Source organism: Tachysurus vachellii, chromosome 21 (genome assembly GCF_030014155.1).
Source record: "Tachysurus vachellii isolate PV-2020 chromosome 21, HZAU_Pvac_v1, whole genome shotgun sequence".
Lineage (NCBI taxonomy): Eukaryota > Metazoa > Chordata > Actinopteri > Siluriformes > Bagridae > Tachysurus > Tachysurus vachellii.
Genome location: NC_083480.1, coordinates 2,152,604 through 2,175,103, shown reverse-complemented (window position 1 = coordinate 2,175,103; position 22,500 = coordinate 2,152,604). Strand labels below are relative to the sequence as shown.

Here is a 22,500-nt window from a genome sequence, read left to right as displayed (position 1 = left end):
TTAAATGCATTTTATTCACAAAATGACACCTCAGTTCTCTCAGAGGACAACCTTTCATAAAAATAATATAATATAAAATAACTTGGACACATTATACACATTACAGCAACATCATTTACAAATATTACAATCATTTTGTGTTTTTTTTCTCTTTATAATATCATCATTTATTAACAAGTAACATAGTGTTTAAAGCCCAGAGAGTCATTCCATAAAGGATTCTCATCAGAAGAAAGTGACTTAAAGTACAAATAAACCCTTTTCTACTCAAGCCACAATCTTAAATAAATCAGCCTGTTACAGACTGTTCCATGAAAAACACCTTCAGTCAAACTACTGTAAATCTCATGACTACCAGCCTCTACAATGTGGATTATTACTGCAGAGTAGTTCTTTTTTTTTTTTTGTCAGGTTGCAGGGAGAGAGTGCCGGTATTGTCCAAATGTTTGGGATCAAGCCATGAGAAGTGCTTACCTTGTGCAAGTGTTATTGTATCCCTTTAAAAGAATAAATCTACACACTGTTTAACCCAGACCAACCTCACAACCCAAAATAAAGTGCAGGATTTCAATTCACAAATGATTAGGCTGCCCTCAAACAAACAAAAATATAAAACAGTTTGTGATTGTGGGGTTTGTTTCCTCCTTAAAAAAAGGAAGGGTCAGGGAATGAGTGTGTAGGCTGTTTTTCTGCAAAGTTCAACCATTCAAATACATTTTTATTACAACTAAACGTAATAAGCGCTCAGTGACAATGAGAAATTCTGAGTGATTTTTAAATGTACAGACTGACAATACAATATATACAAAATAAGCAGTGATATCAAGTCTAATATTTATATTGTATTGTAATCAATTCTTCAATATCACAATCACCAACCAGCATGATACAAAAATAAAAACTGTACACAAACTGTCCAAAGAAAACTTTTCCTTTTGATATATTCAAAAAGAATGGCAGCAAGTAATTAATTTCTTCATAAGAAACGATTGCTACAGTATTGTGTTAAAATGGCAAGAAGTATTTGTTTGCTTAAGAGCTTGCCTCATTAACTAAAAGCCACAAACAGAAGCATTTTCTTTTGTAACATACACAAATGTATGTGGGGATGTCATCGATTCATTAAACAGATCAACCTCCCTTGGGATTACAAGTCTATAATCCACCAATTAGATGCCAGTTAAACATCCAGGCAAACTTATTATTACAAACCATCCACCAAGGTACCGAAGCCATAACGTCTGATCACACGCATTATTTTATGTATTCAACCAGGCATGTTGTTACCTTGTTAGTATTGGTGTAACCTCCAAGTTCTGTTGCAATAGGCACACACCTGAAGCTAAGGTACTGACCAGCAGAAACCAGCTTGTCCCCACATCCACAGAGACGTTTTCTCACAATATACCCACCATTTCTCAGTCAACTGTTACATTCAGAGTCACAGACAACCCATTATTTTGATGTAGGCTAACTGCAACTTAGATTCAAAGACCCTGGTGAACATAAATGTGATCTTTTCACGTTGACATATGTATATAAGATATATGTATTTAAATAATCATGGGCTATGCCATGAAAATCGCTAATATTACTAGTAATGCGGACTAAACAGTTGACATTTGACAAGGTGTACAGACAAAACACAAATATTCTGGGATCTCTCATGAGCCTCAGGACAGTCAGCATAGTGCCACATACAAAAAACCCTGCATTGTTAAGGCATAAAAACATCAAACTTAATAATGGCTGCATGTGACTCCCTGCGTTCAGTTTCACTGGATCAATTACGACTCTCTACCAATCACACCCCTCAGCCAAGGTATTAGTTACCACCCATTCCTTTGGTAAGCCAAAATGGAAAAGATTATTGGCTGTGATGAAGCATGGCTGCATTATATGAGCGGGTGAAAGTGAATCTGTGCTGCTATTGACAGGATTCTGTGATTTCCACTCTTTTCACAGGACAATCCTGAAATGTAATTCAAAAGAAGGCAAAATCATAAATTCCGAAGAATAACATGGCTTATTCTCAAAAAGTGACTATCCTTGTTTGCATTAAACATGATAGGAGACAGTAGACCATGAGCAGTTCCTCTCATGGCTAGTTCCTTAATTCAGTCCCCAAAATGTTCGACAAAACGGAAGCAACCAAGGAAGACCTTACATAATAAAATGAGGTTTTCAACACAATAACAGAAAGGCTTCCAACATACACGCAAATCATGCACAACAGTAAGAGAGAGAGAGGGAGAGGGAGAGAGAGAGAGAGAGAGAGAGAGAGAGAGAGAGAGCTTAAAACAAGCAACAATCAAGAAATGAAGACAAAATTACACCACTATCCCACGATGCATTGCTTCACGGCAGCTCCAGAGCTGAAGCTGGTGGTTCAGAAAGGCACGTGGCCATCTCACACTGGTAGCACTCCTGGTAAAGGGAAAAAAAGGGGCCAGACCTGCACCACAGGTCCAGTCTTGTGCCACTTCAATCCTCATGCTTCCACTTCACCATCCTCCTGCCTTCAAAGCAGCAGCCAAAGCCTCTGCTTCCGTACAGCAGGAGCAAGGACTTACAGCTTTATTTCCGACAGAAATGGAAAATAAAGTCACTCTTATTTAACTAATCATGTAATTTCTGAGTCTCTGTTAAGAATGCAGTAAAAGCTGTTTCTGAGCAATAAGACTACTACCGAGATGGAAAATTGTTGGTATTCCTTTTAAGATGGCTTATTCCAAAGAGATCCCAAATCCCTTTAAAGTTCCCCCAGGCATGTACACATATCTTTAGTGATTTGATTATTCTGAAACTGTTTTGTGTGTGTGGTTATGCATGTTTATGTCTAAATGTTGGTTTAAATGTGCATGTGTATGGGGATCTACCAAAATTCCAGAGTGCTACATGGTCTAAATGGCCCATTTGAAACACCACTAAAACTGTATTCCTCCATGCAGACTCTTACCTTCTGCTAGAAAGGGGCCCAGCACCCATTCCAAATCTACAGTTACTGTGTGAATTACTTCTCTGATAATATTATATTCTTCCCTTTTTTGAAAAATAAAATAAAACATTTATTGAGTTGGTGAAGATATATTGTTTTGTTCATGGTATGGCCATGAAGAAGAGGGTAAGGTAAGATAAAAAGAGAGTTCTCACGGGACCACCTGCACTCCTGCGAACGTCCTGATAGCTATAGAGCCTCACGTATCCTCAGCAGGGGAGAAAGATGACTCCTCTTCCTCCTCTGCCTCCTCTACAGGACTTCCCTCTGAATGTCTTTCCTCATCTTCTTCCTCCACCACTGACTGAACCTGCAGTCGCCTCCTCCCCCCTCTTTCCACTGCCACTTCCTCCTCTTCACCACCATCATCCTGTCCTCCCCCATGACTCTCCCCTTCCTTCAGATCCTTTGGCACTTCCTGCTCAGTGCCACCTATATGATTGTGGTTTGGCCCAGCCTCTGGATCTGGCTCATCCTCCAAGGTAAGCTGGAATTGAAACTTATCTGTGCAAGAGGCAAGCTCGTTGTCTGCGATTGGAGGGGGTGAGGGGCTCTGGGGGATAGTGCTCTGGTACCAGTCCCGGTTGTCCTCAAGGGTGTCCAGGATTTCCTGAGCGTCAGGGTGCACTAGGTCGCCCCAGGTCTCCCACAAAGGGTGCACAATGTAATCGATAAAGCCAACCTTGACATAAGAGATAAAAAGGATAGGTTATGAGGTTATGTGCTTAGTTCGACATGGCAGGTGCAGATCAGATTAGATTTGAACATCCTCTAGCATGAGAGTATAGTTAAGTTAACATTAAATACACATCTCCTGAAGCTGGTGTTACAGTGTATCAGTTTAAATCATTAGAAATTGAAATGTAAATTAAAATTTTGATTATAAAATTTCATTTGCTTGGACGTGTGGCTAATTTTTGTCAATTTATTCAATTCCTGGATCAGGCTAAGAAGATGTGGCTGTCAGAAAGCTTTCCAAATCCCAGCCCCTGATAACCAATAACCACTCAGAGAACAAGCTGAACATGGATCATGTTTATTTCATCTTCATAATTACAAAAGGGGTTCATATTGAAATAGGTTTTCCTTTTGTGCCCATTAATTATTTCTTATGTTGCCCTGCTGACCTTGGAGGTAGATGACTGAAATTAATGTTTAATGTTTATACAAACAGATAACCCTGTAGCACTGGTGCATAAGATGACGGACTCATTGGCTAATATGGATTTAGTCTTAGGGTAAAAAGAAAAAAAAAACAGAATGGACAGGGTTGGATGTCTCCTGGTTAATATATGAATATTAAAACTTTGCCTTAATACTCTTCAACAGAGAGAAGCTATTATTGTAAGATTATTTCAGATATATGACCTTATTGTGACCTTGAGCCTGTAACAAAGATAAATCCATAACAATCCTTCATTCTAACATTCAACCATTTACTTCTGTGATAACTTACTAAAGAGAATCTCAGAAACATGCCTTCTGGTGGTTTCAAGTTTTCCTTATCTGAGATGTTCTGCGCTTAAAGCATCACAGTGCAGATGCTGCCATGCTATGATTGGTTACTGATAACTGTTTGTTAGCTACACTCCATGGACACAAAGCTCAGAAAAACATGTACAGTCTCAGTTATATTCTAGGGAACATACCAACTTGGCAACAGACATAGCTGAAACAGGGGCGCCCCAAGGGGTGGGCAGTGGTGGCCACGGCCACCCCTGTATAAACTCTGGCCAACCATGTGGCCACCCCGAGTATGAATTTGAATTTGAATGCATAATGAAAATTCACAATAGTTCATGAAGTGAAAAATAAATAAATAAATAAAATGAAGCACATGCTGCAGCCACCAAAAGAGATTGTAGATTGATTGGCGCCACCAGAGTAGCTGTTTCACTGCCCCTCCCCCTCTCCATCTCATCGTTACTACACCGTTTTTTTTTTGGTGCCACCCCAAGATTTGCTGTGGCCTCCTCTGGCCACCCCATTTAAAAGTTTCTGGGGTCGCCACTGAGCTGAAACTGGTGATTTTGAACCACATCTCTAAGGCTCAAGTGATTCAACAGAGACCTCATTACAGGCTAGTGGCCAGTCATCCCTGTCTAACTCCTCTGGGACCATGTCCAGTCACCATGACCAGTCACCAGGTTCAACTCCAGTCTCAAAAATGTCTGCAAATACAGATAGGTTGGTCTCTAGCAGCTCGTACAATGCTGTGGACAGACTCGAAACTAACCAACTCAAAACAGCAGCTCACAGCACCAAAAATTTACAGTGAGTCAATGCAAGAAGTGCTGAGAAAACATCTGTCTTGTTCCAAACCTCAGACTCTCTAAATTAATCTTGAAAAGCCAAAGCATGCCGGGGTCACTTCTGAGTGTACGCTGGATGGAAGCCCATGTGCCTGACACTGTTTAATCACCACACGGTGAACTCAACATCTCAAACATGGAAACTGCACAACAAAATGAGAGGGTTAACAATCACACCCATATAACCACACACCCATCGAAATTAAACACTTAATTATATTAAAAATAACTCCTTTTTTATATTTTGATTTAGAAATTTAGAACAAAAATACGCATTACAGTGGTTTACAATGGGCTCAGTTTACATCCATCCATTAATGTAGAAAAATCAAAAATCATACCAATTTTTCATCTGTAGTGACTTTTTATTCGACACAGTGCTACAGCCCCATTCAAAACTATTGGAACACCAATGACCATGCGTTCATTTTTGTGCCGTACACCAAAGACATTTGGGTTTACGATTGAAAAATGGACATGAAAAGAGAGTGCAGCTTTTATTTGCTAATATTTACATCTAGATGGATTAAACAACATTAAACATGGAACCTTTTTCATCAGACCATCTAATGTTAATAACTTAACATTCAGTTGCATATCCAGTGCTTGCAATAAGTGCATCAAGCCCTGACTCAGTGACATCAACACACTGTTCCAGTCCTCTTCTGTGAGGTTGTTCTAGGTTTGTGCTGCAGCTTCTCTTAGTTGCTGTGTATTTTGTTGGGTTTCTCCCTTCAGTCTCCTCTTTAGGAGGTGAAATGCTGCTCAGTCGTGTTCAGGTCTGCTGAATGATTCATTCATTGATTGATCCAGTTTAAACCTTCGACTTTTCTGTGTTGAGTGTTTTGGATTAATGTCTTACTGCATGATGAAGTTCCTCCCATTAACTTGGATGTTTTTCTCTGTAAATTCTCTGTCCTGCGGAGGTTGGTGATGTTACTGACTGTTTTTCAGCACAGCTCTCACAAGGTTCCTGTCATCAGCTGCTGTTGCTTTCCTTGACTGATCACTTGAGCGTTTGATTGTTAGTACACCAGTTGCACAAACTGTTGTATTGTTTACACCCAGTGCTAATGCAATGCCTCTGATTGATTTTATCTCATTTTTCAGCTTCAAAATGGCTTGCTTTTCTCCTATATTCATGTTGGTTTATCTTTTTAAACAACAAATGCCATCTTCACTACTATGGCTCAGTCAAGAGGCAAACAAGAGTTTGATTTATAGTTTGAATAATAATCTAATAGGACACACCTGGGCAATACAAAACACTGTTTCAGTCACATGTCCCAATATTTTTGCTCGCTTGTTTGTTTTATGTTGTTTAATACACCAGCTGAAATTCTAAACTCTCTTTTAATATTCATCATTTGATCTCAACCCAAATGTCTGAGGTCTATAGCAAAAACAACAGAACATAACTTGCTGTTCCAGTATAAATAGTTTATATTTATTCTTCTGCATAGTCAGCATGAATTACATCCAGTTTGAGGTAAGCTGAAGTCCAGAATTTCCAAATAAGAGGAATGTCTATTATTTTTAACATCATGGAAACATATTACACACATATTCCTAGATAGTAAATGCATCCCATAATTATCAGAGAGGGATTATTTAAAAAAAAATCTACAGTTAAAATTAACCATTAATTCTAAACTGAAGCATAACATTAATAATAAACTAACTTTTATTACATCATTAGAATAAATATAAAATTTAAGAGCTACAAACATCCTTTGCAAATCACTTAATAAACTATTCTCTCCAGATGGTGTAATATGTTTCCAGTGGAACAGAAAAAGGAAAAGGAACAGATTTGGAAAGCCTTTCTTGCACAGTCTATTTTAAAGGGAACAAATACCAGGCACTAATTTAGTATTTTATTAAGTTTCCAAAAAATTCATTATAAGATTACTGAGAAAACATGCTTTAGTAAGTATATTTAGAATAGTGAATTCAGTCAAAACCTGGTCATGCACAGCCACATACAACCTGAACCTGTACAAATCTTTATATGTCCATAAGTATGTGGACACCTGACCATCACACACATACGTGAACATTCCAAAACTATGCTCATTAATATGGTACCATTTCTACTAACGTAGTAGTAACATAACACGGGATTGAATTTAATTGAATTATTTATATTTATGTTCATTCAGCTACAAGAGCATTAATGAGATCAGACACTGATGGTGTAAAAGTGAGGAGGTCTGGGGTTCAGTCGGTTGGGTCAGAATCAGGACTCACTGCTTTTTGCCAAAAAAAACAAACAAACTATCACACAATTTCACTGAGCATTCATAAATATATTACAGCCTTATTGAAAGGGATAAGGTTTTTTTTTTGCATCCATCAAAGATCCCTGAGCTTGTTGTGGGATCTCTCTCTGGTGCTGGAGTCCCTTAAGGCTCCTCGTCACAACTCTAGGCAAGAGACCAAACTCAAATGGGTGTCTCTGCAAATGGTCTTTTTGCTAGCCATGTCTTTAGTAAAGTGGGAGATCTGCATGTCCTGGGGATAAACTCGCCTCGCATGTGGTTTTGTCCAAATGACTGCGATGTACTTTTTGCTGAATGCAAGAATTTCACACAAGTCACCTTGAGTAATAATAACTTATAGCAAAGCTACATCATATGTCATTAGGTGTTTAGGTCTTAGCATCTGTACACATGTGCAGTTGGTGATTATTATTCACAGAACCCCAGCTACACAATTAAATAGACTTGTTTTTCTTAAAATGGCAATGAATTTTTCACAAAGGCTGTGACTGTAAGCATGTTCCTATATTATCATTTAACAAACTTAATATTTATTTCAAATTATTAGATCAGGAAGTTCACTGGATCAGATCCTGCCATGAAGCTGAGGCAGGGCTGTCTAGTGATACTCTAAATGCTGTTTACTAACACACTTTAAACTGAATTTCATTGTAAAGCTTGTACTATTTTCTGGAAAGATTTTCTTTTAGAGAACATTTATTTCAGAGTGACAAAAACATGCACAATGAACACACAAGTAAATTGTTTTTTAAAAAAATGAATTAAAGGATGATTTTAATTCATCAGAGATCTGAGATCCTAGAACAACATCTAGTGCACATCCCGTTCGTATCTGCATTTGTATTTGTTTAGAACACATTATCTGTTTAATCTGTATAATGTATTCATATTCGGTTGTATCCCTAGCATGTGTGTGTGTGTGTGTGTGTGTGTGTGTGTGTGTGTGTGTGTATTTCATATGTACCTGACTCTTTTCCACAGATGCAGTGTGCTTATCGCACATGGGACTGATCTCCATCCCACGCTCACGCTCCTTGTCTCCCTGCTGGAAAAATTCCTCCATGATGCGCTCTGTCCACTGCCGGTACACTGCCAGAGGCTTCGTGGGGTTGCTAAGGTCAGCACAGTGCACCATGTTTCTCAGGACCTACACAGAAGCATAAACATACACATCATATGAATATCATTTAACTATGAAACTCCTCTTTTAAATTCAAATGCCCTCAAGATCCAATAAACAACTACCACCATTCCAAGGAAATGTTATTCATTATTCATCTATTGAATAAAAACTAAACCAAAACTAAATTCATGTTCACATAATTGGTTTCTAACATGTTTGATTTCATTAAAGTGAAATATATTTACAATTATTAGGCTATAGTTGAAAAATGAAATGAAATGATTTGTACTAAGCTCCAAAATTATTGGCACCTTTCAAGAGCATGAGTAAGGTTGGTTAATTTATAAAATGAACAATGAATTCAATTCTTCCATTCAAAATGTTCAAACACCTAAAGGCCAAATTTGTGTTTAATGTGTCAGATGAGCATGATGAAGTGTTATTACTGTACATTAATCTCATGGAACAATGGTTCAAAGCCCAGACTGTTAGGTCCTGACAAGAACAATCACAAGACATTGGGGAAATTTGGACAGTTTGTCCTGTTGTTAAAGAAAAAACAATGAAACATGTTTTTTTGTCCAGTGAGCTTTAAAAGTATTCAGAATATTACCCTAGTATTTAAAATATTACTTATACACTCTCAGAAACATTTTACATCTGAGGTTAGACACACATAGTGAACATAGTGAAGCAGTTAACTGGCATTAAGCACAACAAGAAACATATCAAAGCCAACTATTAGGAAGCTATTTAGAAAGATTCACAGAAGAAACATTTCCTGAGATCAACCCATTAAATTCATCACCTGAAATCACTAAATCTACATTTGGAGTTATGTTGTGGTCAGAACACATTTTAGGACCAAATAAAGACAGCATACGGAAAGTATCCAGTCTCACGGTTAAATATGGTGGTGGATCAATGATGTTATGGTTGTTATGATGTATGGTTGTCCTCTCATGTCTCTGCTGGAGATACTGTACATCATCACACTGGAGCTGTGATTCAGCAACTATTCACACTGTGCCACCGTGCTACACATTAAGGCCCAGTGTTAGGTCCTCTGGTGTTCTGCTCCTATACCTACTCTGAAAGGGAAGCCACAGCCTCACATGGGTTTTTATACCACTACTATATCGATGTCACTCGATCACAACACATCCTCTCCTTTCTTTCCCTCAGACACTCATCTTTCTGCTCAGATCTCAGTTCACCTGCTAAAACTCAATCTTTTGATTCCACTGGAGTTACCCAACCCACACCCTCTCCTCAGAGAGTGCACCCAGCCTTGGGGTAGTTCTGTTCAACCAGCTATTCATCAGGGTGGTCTTGTTTTTTACCTGTCCACTGAGGACACTCTTGAGCCTGTTCAGTGTCTTGTCACCTTTAGATTGGGCTAGTGTATCCAGCTCACATTATATATGCTCACATTATATATGCTCACATTATATATGCTCACATTATATATGCTCAAATTATATATGCTCACATTATACATGCTCACATTATACATGCTCACATTATATATGCTCACATTATACATGCTCACATTATATATGCTCACATTATACATGCTCACATTATATATGCTCACATTATATATACTCACATTATATATGCTCACATTATACATGCTCACATTATATATGCTCACATTATACATGCTCACATTATACATGCTCACATTATATATGCTCACATTATACATGCTCACATTATATATGCTCACATTATATATGCTCACATTATATATGCTTACATTATACATGCTTTATGGCATTTAGCAGATGCTCTTTTTCAGAGCAACCTACATTTTATCTCATTTTTATACAACTGAACATGACCACCCTGACCACATGACCACCCTGACCACATGACCACCCTGACCACATGACCAACTGAACATGACCACCCTGACCACATGACCAACTGAACATGACCACCCTGACCACATGACCAACTGAACATGACCTTGAATCAGTGGTCCACATCATATGATGCTACATGAGCAGCAGTTCTCAAATGAGCTAGGATAAGAAATAAGATAGGATCGAACTACCTAATTGCAAGTTGTACAATTGTACTCCAGGTACGATAATGGTGTCGGTCTTTTGAGTTACCTGTATGCGGTCAGTGTAATGATCAAGCAGTAGCACCCCTGAGCTGGTCACTTTCTTAGTCTCTACCATGGTCTTTAGATCTGCCAATAAACTCATATGCTTGGACATGTCTGTTGCCAGTACCTTAAAAGACAAAGAAAACAGACCATGGGTCAGAAGAAATATATTTGTAATTGTGTGGAAACACATCATATCACCAGTCCCTCACCATGTCGATGACCAGCTTGCGCAAGCTCTGGCGTTGCCTTTTGCTCAGGTTCTGGAAGATGTCACAGTTGTCTTCATGGAGGAGCTTGAAACCCACAGCTAAGTGATGGTTTTCTAGAACTGACTCGTCATTATACATCAGAGCCAGCTCTGAGTCTGCAAAGACACAAATACACAGCTCAAGCAGATGAAGCCCTCGAAACATGCAAGTGTTTGGAATGTCTCATTACAGATTCCCTTCACTGAAACTAAGAGACTCGACCCCTGTTCCACATGACATAGAGCTCCATGAAGACATTGTGTGTCTAAGGTTGGAGTGGAAGAACTCGAGTGTCTGCTTCTACTGCAGCTATAAAACCTTTCATTAGAATCTTATGTGTCATGTGATCACCGTGTTATTCATATACAGTTCTACAGTGAGGGCTTACTGGTATTAATGAGAAATTGATTGGAAACTCCAGGATGGTCCACATCATGGATGGCAGCAGCAAACAACGCAGCCAGAATTTCCAGATCAGTGAAGACAGCCTGTTGAAGACACGAAATATAATTTATTCACAATATATCTGTTGGATTTGTATAATTGCTATGAGAAGAGCTGTACTTACGTCCAGTGCCGGCGTGGATAACAGCACATGCGTTGACTGTGTGACGTCAGCCGCATGCAGACTGTTGTGGTAGGCCACATTGGCGTGGTAATGATCCTCTAGCGTCATCACATAGGTAATGAACGTATCCACTGGGATATGAAATGTCTTCAGCAGATCACGTTCCTTGGGTAAAGACCAACAAACAGCATGTTCTGGGGTGCACTGGGATTCTCCTAGCATGATATTAATGAACCAGTTTCTTGATGAACACAGATAGGTTCTACAGAGCTACAGTAAATCCAGAACTTTATCAGCTCAAGTACCTGGAAGATGGCAAACATGATGCAACTCAGAGGTCTGTTATTGGAAAACTCAGCCACTCGGAAAATATTAAGGCCCCACTTATTCAAGTCATCCAGCTCCTGCAGAAAGCATATGAATATTTCTTTTTAACATGAGACCGTCTGGCTTATCTTGCTTAAAGACATTTTTGTGTGTAAGTTAAGGCAGTCCATACCCTGGCCAGTGCGTCCTCGTGCTCGGTCTTGATCCCAAATCGTGGCAGGGCTTTACTGGTCAGACTGGAACTGTGTGTAAGCTTCTTCACACCACTGATATGGCACATGGGCTTCTCACGCTCCCTCAGGGTTGGGGATGGGATGTCCACTTCATTTTGCTTGTCTGAGGAACACAAGGAAACCTCAGCAAGGCTTCAAGTTAATTTTAATATTTGGTCTGAGACAAGACAAGCTGGAGCTCCTCGGAGTTAAAAATACCAGCGGAATTGGGCTGGATTCTGTGCAACATAAGGAGCGAGTTCACTCACCTAGGAAGGTAGTGGAGATGTATTCAGACACCTGGTTCCCTGAACGACTCGTCTCAGACAGATGCGACAGCTCCCTGTTTAGCATCCTCTTAAACTGAAGGACAGATGTAGGAGAACGATTAATGTCTCTGATAAACTGTAACATTGGAGCGCTGGATGATATTACAGTATTTATCATGATACTTGGTCTGAAATACTGTACAAAACTATAGGAAAATTACAAATGTGTTCACATTGATTACAAATCATGAGTACAGGGTCTTTTCTTTAGCATTTAGATATTTGTAAATAATCATGATATTTCTTTCACAACAAATAGAACATGACACCAAAATCCTCCTTGTTTCTAATTTGTATGCTAGAAATACAATATTGTAAATATGTTTTTAACAGTAAGGAAGCCATTGAAGAAAAAATATTCTGGTTATGTAACCTTGCTATGACCTAATCAGTACAATGACAATACCATATAAACCCTACAAACCATTCATTCTTGAGACATCTCTCTAATGCTAATCTCAGACGGACGACATGACAAATGTAATGGTTTACCAAAATAAAGTTTGTAAGTGCTGGTAGATGGAGCCATGAATTAGCATTTTTAGTGCTACATCATAGATATTATATTTTAATTAAAATACCAGTGAAACCTTTAAAATGTCTAAAAGATATTTTTATTTTTATTTTTTTGTGAATAAATGAATCTGGAAAAATCTCTCAAAGCTTGTCCAGCTCAGACTGGGTTTTAACAGTCTGGTGGTCTGATTGTTCAGCAAAACTTTCCTGTCACCAATAAGCATTTTTGTTTACTTAGCAGTTCATTAAAGCCAATTAGACCTAATCAAATGTGATTAAATAAGTCTGTTGAAATGAACTCATTGTGTACTATTCTCTATCATTTGCTATTCTGTGTGTGCTTGTTATGCGATACACATGTCTGTAGGATGTGATATATTGCTCAGTTAAACCCATCTCATCTCTGATGTTACTTTCAAGTCAATAATGTCTATAGTTAGGGAAACTTTTATCAGGCTAATCAAGCAGGCCGGGCACAAATCACTGAACTGAAGCAATGGCTGGAGCAGATATTTGTGGCCCAAATGCTAAGACAAAGAGGAATATGTATATAATGTTTATACATCATTATTTTACTGCTAGGGTTAAATAAAAACACAGCGTAAAAGACATAAGCAGACCCGACAGATTCGCTGTGGGATTCGGATGAGACCTCAGCGCGGTCCCACCGCCTGGCCCTTCACACATTACAATCTCTATGGCAACCAGCAGGTTTCCTTAGCAACTGTCTCTACACACTCCCTCCTGCGGCAGTACAGGAGCAAGTCAACTGGTTGGGTGACAGTCAGAGAGAGTAGGCAGGTGTCTGTCTTTGACCTCCTCAAGGTCATCGCTTCTACAGCAACTCACTCTTTCTCAATCTCCCTGCTCTTTCGCTTTCTGCCTCTAATCTTTCTCCAAATCATGGAGCTTTTCCATGGATTGTTTTATTCCTTTTTCTTTCCACTGCTGCATCCCTGCACAGAGCTGCTCTATCTGCTGCCTTTACTCCCTCTCCTTCTCTCTCTCCCTCTCTCTCTTTCTCTCTCTCTCTCTCTGTTTCATCTTTTCCCTTTGCAAATAGCTGATCCTGATCAAGTCAGCGATCATGATGCCCCTCCAAATTAGACTATAGCCTCTTATATGACTAGACATAACAAATAAAAAGACATGAGCAAACTGCTTCAGGAACATGAAGAGCAACAAAAAACAAAACAGCTCAGACTTTTTACTAACCAGTAACAATACTGAACAATACTATAAACTTCCAAAGGGCTCTTATCAAGGTCAGGCCTTTCCTCTTTATATAAATGTAATCAACATAGGATAAAAGATCAGGACTAATATAATAAAGAATGTGATCGTTAGAATCTGCTCATTAAAGATTTGTTAAAGGTGCTAACATTCTGCCACAATGTTTTTAGCATGTTTCCTTAAGAGGGCCATGCGATCTAACTCCCACTGCTATTAAATAAGCTCATTACCATTACACACTAGCTAGAATAACTGAAATAACTTTTAGTTCAGGTCATAACGATTGAACGCACTCCCCAAGGTCTGAAGTCTATAGGTTGGGCAAGTTTTTAATTAAAAATCAAGAGAACCGACCACCTGATGTAAAAGTCAGTCCAAATGAAGACTGTCACAACATAAAAATCACACGTCTTAAAGTCACAACTGAAGAAAAACCAGAGAAATGCTCCAAGGAGATCAAACTATAACCATCCGAGTAGGAGAAGTAAAGCACTTAATATTTACTGGTGTAGTCTGAGTGCTCACAGGTTGTAAAAGATGGACAGAGGGAAAGGACAAACCGAAAAGAAGGAGAGAGTGAGACAAGACAACCATTAAACAACAGAACAAATATGTAAGAAAAGGAGTGCTGTAGAAAATGGCATTCTTCTCTGTGTCTCAGACATGCGACTGATCAGATCTACAGCTCAGAAATGATTTGAAGACCAAAACAAACACCTTGTAGAACATAAACTGCTCATGTACCATAAATCTGTGAAGCAAAGATGCTTTTGAATCGAAAAGGTTTCTGTATGTCAAACTAATTACTGGTAAACAAGCAGGATGCTGAAAAAATGATCAGATCAATATATGGTGTGACTGTTTGCCTTTACAGTGACATCATCGCATTTCATTACTGCAGCGTTCAGTTTTAAGGTTATTAGATTGTTAGGAAATAAGCTGTTATGTTGTTCCAAGCATCGTAGACAACTTAACACATTTCTGCAGACTTCAGCTGTTTCACTTAAACATGTTTCCATTTGAAATGTGCTTTATTATCTTTCTGTCTTTAACAACAAATAACCTTCATTTTCTTAAATATTACCTATAACATTTATTCAGTTGGATGGTTGATTCTTTACATTATTCTAAATTATATCTATAGTTTACACTGATATAGAAATGTGAAAGACAGACAGTTAACACAACATTTAAAGGTTTTGTACTGTATGCACAGCATGTTATTATTAAAAACTTTTCAGATCTCAAGTCTAAACCAGACATACTTAACCTTCCTCACCCTTGGTGTTTAACCCTCCTAATGCCTACGTTCACAATCAATCAGGTGACACACCTCTCCCCATGTGGCCTAGCAGGCCTCTACTTCTAGTTCCTACCTGGTCCCACCAGCCAATGAGCCAGGGTTTGGAGCAGGTCTCACAGAACAGGTCCATCAATGGGCTCCTGCGCTCTGTGGCCTGCCCTCCTCCCTCCAGTCCTCCAACTGCCCCCAGCTCCAGCTCTGCCCCTGCTCTCCCCTGCAGGCTGCTGTAGCTGGAGGAGTGGGGCAGACGGTAGGCTGCAGGGCCAGGTGAAGGTCCAGGTGAGGTGGCCGGTTCGATGGCCTCCACTACACCCATGCTGAGTGAGACCGGTGGCACGGGCCTCTGGCACAGGCAGGTGGCACGGTAGTGCAGCGGGGCTAGTGCAGCACTTGTACCCCAGCGGCATGCGGGCGCAGTCAGGGTGTGCTTGCTGAGGCCACAGCCAGCCCCACCAGGCCACTCCAGAGTGTGGATTGGCAAGATTTCAGGCACCCAAGGGCTCTTCCTCTCTGTTTTTCGGTCCCTAGCACTTTGACATGCAGGTGTTAAGTGCAGGGTGAGTTGTAAACGGCTCTCCAGGAGCCGCCTGGATCCGCAGTCCGAGAGGGCTACATTGCTTCCCAGCAAGGGAGCAGAGCTGACCCAAATCCAGCCGTGTGGGGAGGGAGGCGAGGAGAGGAGTGGACCAAGATGGAGAATTCCGGAAAAGACAGATCGTCTGAAGGGCACGAAGAGGAGAAGGCAGTGGAGAGCAGGATAGAGACAGTGTAGTGAAAGGAAGAAAAGTGTGAGGATGGATGTGTGGGGAGACTGAAAGGTGAGTGAGACCAGAATGACGACGATGGATTAGACGGAAAGAGCGAATGTGATGACAGGAGAGGATGGAACAAAACAACACAGCCAGCTGGCTACTAACAACAACACTTGATCCAAAACATACACAGACACAAACAGACAAGCAATACAAATGGAGATAAGAGGGAAACAAAAATAGAGCCAGGGCCTTTAGCAATTCTATTCAAGCATGGGTCTGGAAAATCAGCTTGTCTTTCGCTCGTTGTCCTTGGGTCTGTTGCCCCTCCCCCACCGCGGAGCTCTGAGTCGGGCCCCACGTTGCCACGGTGTGCACCGATCCTGTTCCAGCAAAGAGCTTAAGCTGCAGCTCCTGTCCGTCCTCCACAGCCGCCTCCCTTTAGAGCACCAGCTGCTTGAATCCTCACACAGATATGTCTGGCTAACCGATCCAGCGCTGCCTGTTTCTGATTCTTCAGTTTTGTCTCCCTGGATGCTGTAGACAGCTCCTGCAAGCTAATAAGCCTCTTCTGATGGGAGAGTGCATGTGTGTGTTTGTGTGGGGTGAGTGTGCGAGTGTGCACTCTTGATTGCGCATGTGCACCAGAGGGCATGTCAGTGTGTGTGGAGGAAAAAAAGGAAAGTGTTTGTGTGTGTTTGTGTCTGTGGGACTGAGAGGGTTATGCCGAATTCTCCATGAACAACTTAGTGTGTGTAGCTTTGCAGACATATTGACTTTTTTATCCCAGTAACGCATAAGCACTCAGATTCTGTCAGATCACATGCACGTGTTCCACACGTGTAAACAACAACCTTCCTTCTTTCATCTGTCAGCCACATACACACTGTACAATTACACAAATGAAAATTAAGAACTGCACTGAAAATTTCAACCCAGCTGTTTTAGAGCAACAACAGAAATGAGAAAATGATTGTATTTCTTTAAGAGAGAACGGTAGCAAAGAGAAGTAACGATTTGTCATTGGCTAATATGGAAAGTACATGTTCTGTAGTCACCACAGAGAGCCAATGATGAAGCAGGAGAGGCAGAACCTGCTGCAGTTCCATAGCAACCAAGGTTAAAGCTTAGACAGCATCAGGACCTGAGAGCACAGTGTTCCCACCCCTTCTCTCTCTCTGTCTCTCTGTCTCTCTCTCTCTCTCTCTCTCTCTCTCTCTGTGTCTCTCCTCTTCAAGCCTTCCTCTATTTCCTTTTCTTTCTTGCACTCACTTTTCTCTCCCCTCCCTCTTCTAAAAGCCAGAAGCCAGAGTATAGACGACACTAGCAGGCATTCACACAAATGCTCATTTGGTTGCACACACTGTTCAGACAGTTCAAAAGAGACAGAGAGAGAGACGGGGGGGGGGAGAGACAGAGAGAGAGAGAGAGAGAGAGAGAGAGAGAGAGAGAGAGAGAGAGAGAGAAAGTGAGAGAGAGGGGGAGAGAGAGAGAGAGACAGAGAGAGGGGGGAGGGGGGGAGAGAAAGCAAGAGAGGGGGGAGAGGGGGGGGAGACAGAGAGAGAGAGAGAGAGAGAGAGAGAGAGAGAGAGAGAGGGGGAGAGAGAGAGAGACAGAGAGAGGGGGGAGGGGGGGAGAGAAAGCAAGAGAGGGGGGAGAGGGGGGGGGGAGAATGTACTCAGTTGGAAAATATATTTTAATCAGTTCCTCATGCTAATGAGCACCTACACACAAAAACTGGCAGCTCAGCTTAAAATGGAACAATGTGTGATAAAGCAAACCACAACTACACCAAGAAAACTTTCAGTCTCTGCAGTCTTACATTTCTGTTTCAAACATCTGATCTTTGGTGTTGTAAAAGCATTGGAGCTAATAAACTGGAATCTCGCTGTTCACATGTCGAGTGTCACTGCTACACAGTCACTGTTACTGCACCACATGAATGTAACCCTGACCAGGAAGGATTAGATACATGCAGACATACAAGCTGATACCAGACCAGAGGTGAAACTGTTAATGTGACAACCAGCTGAACGGATTGTAGGAATTGTGTAGGAATAGTGGCAGTGGCACAAAAAAAGGGTGAAAACACACCTTGTTGGAGGCCATTTCACTGACAGAGCGATGTGTCTGGATGGTCTCCAGTTGGTCCAAGCACCAGTCCAGCTCCTCCAGGGTCTCCCGTGCCAGCTGTTGGTATGTCTCTTCTGTATTACAGACACAAGGGTAGTTACAACATTAGCAAAATTTTACTTACATATATGACCAATGTTATATCACCGTGCTGAACACCTTTGTACAGTCAGAAATCTAACCAGGAAATAGTCCCTCACTGTATAGCTGAAATTCTGAAAGATCTATGACAAATTTTTCCCAACATATCAATGTATAACTGCTGACCTCTTTTAGATATCAGAAATACAATAACGACATCAATACGATACTGATACGATACTGAGAAAAGAAAACACGCCAAAGACAGTCCAATAATCATGCAGAGTGTAGAGCTATGATACAAAAACAACCTTCACTATCAAGGAAAATCTCTTGGTATTAACAACTCCTTAACAACTTATTATTTCTGTCTATTAGTATTATTTACTACATTGTTTTTGTAGTGATGCAGCACATGATGCTTTTGGTTTCTGATACACAGACTTATCCAGTACGCAGGACGTGCTGCTCAATTCTGTGATCTTTTTTTACTTGTGACTATATACAGTATAACACACTATTATCACACTAATCACGCTAACCGATGATCGTAATCATGCATTATGACTGAATATGAGCTTATACAGTGAATTAATCTCATCTTATTTACATTCCTGCATTGTTGGTCACTTTTACATTTGTAAAGTTTAAATTCGACTCGTGTAGATATTAGATAATAGAAAGCTTTATTGAAGTAGCTAAAATAACATCAGCTTTATTTTAAAGGAGTGCAGCAGTGCAGAGTCCTTAAAGTTATCACATCTGTCTGAAATATGAGAACTGATCATAGATTATAATATTTTTATAAACTATTTGTGGTCTGGTGGAAATCTGATATTACAGTTTGTGGGTCTGAAGCAGAATATACAGAATCAGAATAAAGTGAAGGATCTGTTTCTTTACATTTACACATTTACTGCTCACTAACACATGCACACACTTTTGTTTTCAATGAATGAATGAATAAATAAAAGCCTTTATTGTCATTGTATTTACTTTATACAACGAAATAAGGAGCACCGATCCTGTCTGGTGTTAAAAAACAAAACAAAAAAAAACATATAAGCACAAACAATAAGTAAGACACTACAATTTTTCAATATATATACAAGAAGTGACTGAGTAATGAGATTACTTATTGTTGAGCACTGAGCAGTCTGAGTAAGTGTTGATATTATTGCACACTGGCCTTTGTGTAGATAGAAGTACACATTGAAAAGGAATAAATATCTATAGTGGTTAAGTGATGAGATATTATTGCACATTGACATTCAGCATTGCACATCGTTTATGCACAAGTGTGCATTAGTGCAAAATGAGTTTAAAGTCCTGGTAGCGACTGATTTCCTGAATTCCACCCAGTGTGGAATGGTGCGAGCTCCTGCAACTTTTGGTTTATGTGATTGACAAACCTCCAAGCCTGGTATTTTATGGGAAGCTAAATTATATTTGAATACAGTATTTGTTAGATCCCATTGGTGGTGGTAAAGGACAGACAGCCTTTGTCTGCACATTTAGAACTTTTAGGCACTTTTTTCAATCATACAAGTAGATTTCAATCCCACCTTAGATTATTTCTAATGTAATGTAGAGTGGTTAGAGATGAGACAAATACAGGTCAATCCTAAAAAGAAACCTGTTCCAGTCTGGAAGAGATTTAAGAGTCATACCCCAAAGACACATACAGTATCCCAAAGAGTCAAATCTCAAAGTGTCATATCCAACAGAGTTGTTTTCCAAAGACTCCTATCCAATAAGTTATATCTCAAAAAAGTCATATCCAAAAGACTCCAGTCCCAAAGAGTCATATCCAAAAGACTCCAGTCCCAAAGAGTCATATCCAAAAGAGTTATTTCTCAAAGTGTCATATGCCTAAAGCCAGTAGTAGTTCTTATAGTGTTAATGAACCATTTGTCACAGGAAAATAAGTATTTTGGGGAAGTGGTAGCTCAGTGGTTAGGGTGTTGGCCTAATAATAGAAAACTGAGATTGGCAGGTCGTGAAATCAAATCCTCGGGCCACCAAGCTGCCCTTCCTGGGCACCAAAGCAAGGCCCTTAACCCCCAATTGCTCAGCTATATAAATAAGATAACTGTACGTCACTGTGGATAAGGGAGTCTGCCAAATGATGTAAATGTAAAATTTTGCACTGTCAGTTTGTGTGAATCTAATGTCAAAGATACTAATTAATTTTGTCTCCAAATTGTAACAGTAAATATGTGGATAATAAGTTCAAGGGGTAAAGCAAAGCGATGTATGACGGGTACTACTGTGACAAGAGGCTGTTGCTAAATGCACTCATGTACTCAAAAGGCACTCTAACATCCTGCTTAATTATGTACAGCATACAGCTAGATATCAGACTGAATGAAGAGTAAAGTCGAATATAAATGGACAAATAAAACCAACATGCTAAAAACTCTATATTGAATATTTGCCAGTAAAGTCTGGCTCAGGCAGCTGTAGTTAGTAAAAACAGATACTGTTTATCCAAAACTTGTGTAAATCACACTGAACAGCACTAGGGTTAGCGCTTGTGAAAAGGGGTTTGGCTCCCCACCATTACGCTTTAGGAGTGGCATCAAGAGGGGTTTTGCCATTGTGTTAACGTTTATCTTCCAGCCTCAGCAGAACAGCACAGGCTCTAAACAATTTGTAATTTATTTCCATCATGGGGGCAAGCTACTGAGAGCTGTTTTTAGTCTGATTAAAGAGTCTGGTAGGCCTCCAGCCCCTGGTGCCCATATGGTTCCACTGCGTCCGGTGATATAATTCATTTTGTCCTGGCAGCAGTGCTTACAACAGGAAGCGTGGTGCAAGTAAATGTGAGAGACAGTGTGTGGGAAGAGTGCTAGTGTGTGTGGGAGAGAGAGAGAGAGAGAGAGAGAGAGAGAGAGAGAGAGAGAGAGAAAGATGCTCTCCAGTGACTAATATTTATTACAGTAAACATACCAGACAGCGTTGCTGGTGGAACTGTAGATTGGCTTGTAACTGGCGACCTCCTGTGGACACAAAGAGAATTGTAGTTAGCTTCATGGCTGAAGGCTGCCCTCTGCTGGGGCAAACACACTGACACAGAAACACAAGCTCTCTCAGGGTGATGGATGTAAACAAGCCGGTTTTGAAGGAGCAAAATAAAAAGGCCTAGGTTTGGGTCAAATTATTATTATTATTATTATTATTATTATTATTATTATTATTATTATTATTATTATTATTATTATTATTTGTTAACTATCCTCAATAGTATAAGTAGAAATACATCTTTATGACACAGCTACAATTCCTTCTGCATGTCATAGAAGTGCCTTTATGAATTGTGCTATAAATCATATGCATATGGCATGTTGGGCTGAGAAACTGTTCTACATCACGCTGGACGGCTCTGAGAACGCAGTGTGACACATGAAAGATGACAGAGATGAAAGTAAGACTGATTTCTAGACATTACACTAACTTGTCAGTAGGCGATGTGACATTGGCAAGAATGGTGAAGTTACTTCTGACAGTTCGGAGACTGGCCAACACCTAGGAGTGGGGGGGCAGAGAGAGGGAGAGAGAGAGGGAGAGTGAGGGGGGGCAGAGAGAGGAGAGAGAGGTGGGGAGAGAGAGGGAGAGAGGGGGGAGGGGGGAGAGAGAGCGAGAGAGAGAGAAAGAGGGGGAGAGTGAGAGGCAGAAAGGGGAGAGAGGGGGGGAGGGGAGAAAGAGAGAGAGAGAGAGAGAGAGAGAGAGGGAGAGAGAGAGGGGGGGAGAGTGAGGGGGCAGAGAGAGGAGCGAGAGGAGGGGAGAGAGAGAGAGAGAGAGAGAGAGAGAGAGAGAGAGAGAGAGAGAGAGGGAGAGAGAGAGAGAGGCAGGGAGAGAGAGAGAAAGGCAGGGAGAGAGAGAGAGAGAGAGAGAGAAAGAGAGGGAGAGAGAGAGAGGCAGGGAGAGAGAGAGAGAGAGAGAGAGAGAGAGAGAGAGA

General features: G+C 40.4%; 1 protein-coding gene across 1 annotated transcript in view; it reads right to left on the bottom strand.

The window, feature by feature from the left end:
- Nucleotides 1-39: 39 nt before the first annotated feature.
- pde4a (phosphodiesterase 4A, cAMP-specific) overlaps nucleotides 40-22,500 on the bottom strand; it is a 59,419-nt gene continuing 36,958 nt past the window's right edge. The window contains exons 4-15 of the mRNA XM_060857079.1: nucleotides 21,997-22,067; nucleotides 21,492-21,541; nucleotides 18,420-18,532; nucleotides 12,462-12,555; nucleotides 12,153-12,316; nucleotides 11,959-12,057; nucleotides 11,654-11,818; nucleotides 11,474-11,573; nucleotides 11,047-11,201; nucleotides 10,839-10,961; nucleotides 8,557-8,739; nucleotides 40-3,680 (exon numbers count right to left, since the gene is read on the bottom strand). Of these exons, the coding sequence (XP_060713062.1) occupies nucleotides 3,198-3,680; nucleotides 8,557-8,739; nucleotides 10,839-10,961; nucleotides 11,047-11,201; nucleotides 11,474-11,573; nucleotides 11,654-11,818; nucleotides 11,959-12,057; nucleotides 12,153-12,316; nucleotides 12,462-12,555; nucleotides 18,420-18,532; nucleotides 21,492-21,541; nucleotides 21,997-22,067 (1,800 nt within the window). The 3' untranslated portion in view covers nucleotides 40-3,197. The remainder of the gene's footprint in view (nucleotides 3,681-8,556; nucleotides 8,740-10,838; nucleotides 10,962-11,046; nucleotides 11,202-11,473; nucleotides 11,574-11,653; nucleotides 11,819-11,958; nucleotides 12,058-12,152; nucleotides 12,317-12,461; nucleotides 12,556-18,419; nucleotides 18,533-21,491; nucleotides 21,542-21,996; nucleotides 22,068-22,500) is intronic.